The 4,730-nt window shown below is 65.2% G+C and overlaps 1 protein-coding gene across 1 annotated transcript; it reads left to right on the top strand.

The window, feature by feature from the left end:
- The first annotated feature begins 2,743 nt into the window (after positions 1-2,743).
- Positions 2,744-4,396, top strand: NGRN (neugrin, neurite outgrowth associated). Its single transcript, XM_065559089.1, has 3 exons — positions 2,744-2,892; positions 3,360-3,470; positions 3,633-4,396. The coding sequence occupies exons 1-3, from the start codon at positions 2,789-2,791 to the stop codon at positions 4,255-4,257; spliced, it is 840 nt and encodes a 279-aa protein (XP_065415161.1). The 5' UTR covers positions 2,744-2,788; the 3' UTR covers positions 4,258-4,396.
- The last annotated feature ends 334 nt before the right edge of the window (positions 4,397-4,730 follow it).

Raw genomic sequence — 4,730 nt, 5'->3', positions numbered from 1 at the left:
TTCCCCGTCCGTCTGTCCTTCAGCATTGCAGCAGATGGGGACTGGTTTTCCCTAGGAAGCCCTGGCTCGGATTCCTCCTTCATGGGGCTAGACCCCCCTGGCCGGGCTGCCCTCCACACACCTTAGCAAAGGGACCTGCTGGCCTAGAGGCTGTTCAGGGCTCTTTGTGGTGCCTAGCTGCAGGAAGTAGCGTATGAGGATCAAAACGAAGTAGTTGCTTGTTCTCCTCGCCCCTTTCATTCCCTCCCTGGGCCGAGGGGCTGAGTGAGACAAAGCAACGGCCCCTCAATGCGTTCACAGGGACTGACAAATATCAGACTGGCTCAGACCCACAATCCAGCTAGTCCAGGATCCTGTTTCCAAGAGGGACTAGTACCAGATGCCTGAGAAGATGAAGAACCCCACAGGAGGCAGATGGAGGGTAATCTGCCCCATCTAGGTCTTAGTCTAATCCCTGGTCATTATAGGTTTTTTTAAACTACGAAGCACAAGGTTTAATTTCCCTGCCAAAATACTTGTTACTGATAATGGGATATTCTGGTTGTATGAAAAGTGTTTCCTTTGATTGGGTTTGAACTGCCCACCTGCAATGTCACCACGTGTTGTGAGATGGGGAGACCACATGCTCTTGATCTTCCTGCTCTAAACCAGTCCCTACTTTAGAGACTTTTATCACGTCCCCTTTTATCGGTCTCCTCTCTAGGGCAAGAATCTGTCTTCACAGGAGAGTTTCTCCAGGCCCCTAACTGCTCCTGTGACACTGCTGGGAGCCCCGCTAGTTCTGCTAGCTCCGTGCTGACGGGGTGGGGCCCCCCCCTGCTGGCACAGGATCCAAGTGAGGCTGCCCTGTTAGTCTGTACAATGGCACCTCATATTTCGTATGCTCTTTGCCTGCACCTGCACACTGAGCCCAGCTGTCCACAGTGACGCCTGGGTCCCCTTCCCCATAGGCCACCTTCATGGTATTTCCCCTCGCTCGCAACACCCTGCCCCCTCTCATAGAACCCTCCATCTCCCCTGCAGCGCTCTGCCCCAGCAATCCCACATCTCCGCTGCAGTGCCCTGCCCCAGCCCCCCAGATCTCCCCTGCACCCCCAGATCTCCCCTAACACCCCCACATCTCCACTGCAGTGCCCTGCCCGAGCCCCCCCACCCCGATCTCCCCCAGCACCCCCACATCTCCCCTGCACCCCCACATCTCCCCCAGCAACCCCACATCTCCGCTGCAGTGCCCTGCCCCAGCAACCCCACATCTCCGCTGCAGTGCCCTGCCCCAGTACCCCCACATCTCCCCTGCACCCCCAGATCTCCCCTAACACCCCCACATCTCCACTGCAGTGCCCTGCCCCAGCCCCCAGCCCCCCGCCCTGATCTCCCCTAGCACCCCCAGATCTCCCCTGCACCCCCAGATCTCCCCTAGCACCCCCACATCTCCACTGCAGTGCCCTGCCCCAGCCCCCCGCCCTGATCTCCCCTGCAGTGCCCTGCCCCAGCCCCCCGCCCTGATCTCCCCCAGCACCCCCACATCTCCCCTGCACCGCCAGATCTCCCCCAGCAACCCCACATCTCCCCTGCAGTGCCCTGCCCCAGCCCCCCAGATCTCCCCCAGCACCCCCACATCTCCCCTGCAGCGCCCCCAGATCTCCCCTAACACCCCCACATCTCCCCTGCAGTGCCCCCAGATCTCCCCCAGCAACCCCACATCTCCGCTGCAATGCCCTGCCCCAGTACCCCCAGATCTCCCCCAGCACCCCCACATCTCCCCTGCAGCGCCCCCAGATCTCCCCTAACACCCCCACATCTCCCCTGCAGCGCCCCCAGATCTCCCCTAACACCCCCAGATCTCCCCTGCAGTGCCCCCAGATCTCCCCCAGCAACCCCACATCTCCGCTGCAATGCCCTGCCCCAGTACCCCCACATCTCCCCTGCAGCGCCCCCAGATCTCCCCTGCAGCGCCCCCAGATCTCCCCTAACACCCCCAGATCTCCCCTGCAGTGCCCCCAGATCTCCCCCAGCACGCCCACATCTCCCCTGCAGCGCCCCCAGATCTCCCCTAACACCCCCAGATCTCCCCTGCAGCACCCCCACATCTCCCCTGCAGCGCCCTGCCCCAGCACCCCCACCCCGATCTCCCCTGCAGCGCCCTGCCCCACCTCCCCCAGAGCCAGGGTGACCAGACAGCAAATGTGAAAAATCAGGACAGGGAGTGGGGGGTAACAGGAGCCTATATAAGAAAAAGACCCAAAAATCAGGACATCTGGTCACCGTACCCACATCTCCCCTGCAGTGCCCTGCCCCATATCCCCCACCACATCTCCCCCTAGCACCCCCAGATCTCTCATAGGGCCCCACATCTCCCTTGCAGCACCCTGCCCTAGCACCCCCAGATCTCCCCTAGCACCCCCACATCTCCCCTACAATGCCCTGCCCCAGTACCCCCAGATCTCCCCTGCAGCGCCCCCACATCTCCCCTGCACCCCCACATCTCCCCTACAATGCCCTGCCCCAGTACCCCCACATCTCCCCTGCACCCCCACATCTCCCCTACAATGCCCTGCCCCAGTACCCCCAGATCTCCCCTGCAGCGCCCCCACATCTCCCCTGCACCCCCACATCTCCCCTGCAGCGCCCTGCCTCCGGGTCCCTGGGCCTCAGCCTCAGGGGCGGCCCTAGCTCCCCAGACCCCGCCCCGCCCCCGAGCCTCGTTCTCAGCCCCGCCCCCGGGCCTCGTTCTCAGCCCAGCCCCGCCCCGCCCCGCCCCCAGTCTCACGCGGTGTCTGCGCCGGCCATGGCGGGGCCGCTGCTGCCTCGGGCGCTGCGGGCTGCGGGGCTGAGCCGCCTGCTGGCCCGGGGGGCGGGGCCGGTGGACCCGGCGCTGCAGGAGGCGGAGAGGTGACGGGAGGGCGGCTGGGCTAAGGCGGGGGCCTGGGCAGGATGGGGGGGGCAGAGTGGGGTGAGCAGAGTGGCTGGGGCGGGGGCAGGATGGGGGGGCAGAGTGGCAGGGCTGGGGGCGGGGGCCTGGGCAGGATGAGGGGGCAGAGTGGCCGGGGCGGGGGCAGGATGGGGGAGCAGAGTGGCCGGGGCGGGGGCAGGATGGGGGGGCAGAGTGGGCGGGGGGAGGGTCCTGGGCAGGATGGGGGGAGCAGAGTGGCTGGGGCGGGGGCAGGATGGGGGGGGGGAGCAGAGTGGCTGGGGCGGGGGCAGGATGGGGGGAGCAGAGTGGCTGGGGCGGGGGCAGGATGGGGGGGCAGAGTGGCCGGGGCAGGATGAGGGGGCAGAGTGGGCAGGCGGAGGGGCCTGGGCAGGATGGGGGCCCTGAGTGCACTCAGCCCCTCACTTCCTTCTTCCTCCCTCCCCAGGGCGCTGCAGCAGCAGAGGAAGGCGGTGAGGCTGCGGAGGCTACGGAGGGAGCTGGAGCCCGCGGGGCCCCCCCAGCGCAGCCTGAGCTGGCAGGCCATGGAGCAGATCCGGTGAGCGGGGCGGGAGGTGGTGCTGCTGGCAGCCCCGCACTGGAGCGTGGGCCGGGCAGGTCTGGCCAGTGCCCCCGGTGTGGGCTGCTGGAGCAGCAGGTGGGACTAGGGCACCGCTGTGCTTGCCAGGCTCTGGGCTGGCAGTGACTGCCTCTGTTGCAGGTACCTCAGGCAGGCCTTCCCCGAGGAATGGCCCGTGGCCCGTCTGGCCCAAGGTTTCTGCGTCAGCACGGATGTCATCCAGAGGGTGCTGAGGAGCAAGTTCTCTCCCCCGCTGGAGCGAAGGATGAAGCAGGATGCCAAGGTGTTGGGTAAACAGGGGAGCCGGGAGCAGCAGCCTGGCCCAGAGCGGAGAGCTGAGCTGGTGGCCATCTCTGCAGGAGAAGCCGCGCAGTCTGGAGCCCTTCTCGCGCCTGGGGGCCCAAAACCCCAGAGAACTCCGCAGCTTTGGAGAGCTGGGGCGAGGCAAAACAGAAGGAACGGCCAACTGGAGCCTCTTCAGGAGGATGGAACCAAGCCTGTGGCTGGGATGGAAGCCACCCTCATGAGAAACTCTTGGGCAGGAGGAGACGCTGAAGAGTGGGATGGCGAGGTCCTGAGTGAGGAGGAGCTGGAGGAGCTGGCCGCAGAAGGCTGGGGCGCCGGCACCAAAGTGATGCAGAGAGGACAGGACTATTTTGACAGCAGTGGGAATTTCTTGTATAGGATCCCAGCTAGAGTAGCCCCTGGGGAGGGGGAGAACAACATGCAGCCCTTCCCCCAGTCTGGTGGTGAAAAGAGTGGGTAGGGGGTGGGTGGGCTTCTCTTGCTGTCGGCCTGCCCAGGGCGTGGGGTTGGCTCATGTTGCTGTCCTTTCCACCCAGGGAAAAATAAAATATTACCAAGTGCCTGCTGCCTCGCGGGACCCTGTCCTGGACTTGGTCACACTGTGTGTGTGCTGCTGCGGTCCCTTTGCTGAGGAGGCCCCTGGCACCCTCCTGCCCAAGGTGCGTCCCCTCCCGCAATGCCACCCCAAGGAGCAGCACCGCTGGCTGTGCAGCGGGCGTGTTCCCCCCTGGGGTGCTGAGCGTTCCTGGGCTCGGGGAGCCGAGTGGGGTGGTGGCTGTGGGACAGGGGGTTTCAGACACTACCCTCCTGTACCCTTTGGAGCAAGTGTTTCAGGCTCTTGCAGCCTCTGGCAGCCTGGCCTGCAGCGGCCCGGCTCTGGTCCCTGGGAAGGGCCGTTCACACAGGCCAGGAGGTCCCAGGTGTGGCCAGGCT

This window comes from Chrysemys picta, chromosome 10 (assembly GCF_011386835.1).
Source record: "Chrysemys picta bellii isolate R12L10 chromosome 10, ASM1138683v2, whole genome shotgun sequence".
NCBI lineage: Eukaryota > Metazoa > Chordata > Testudines > Emydidae > Chrysemys > Chrysemys picta.
Note: the sequence above shows the minus strand (reverse complement) of the source record. Positions and strands in the feature narration are given on the sequence as shown.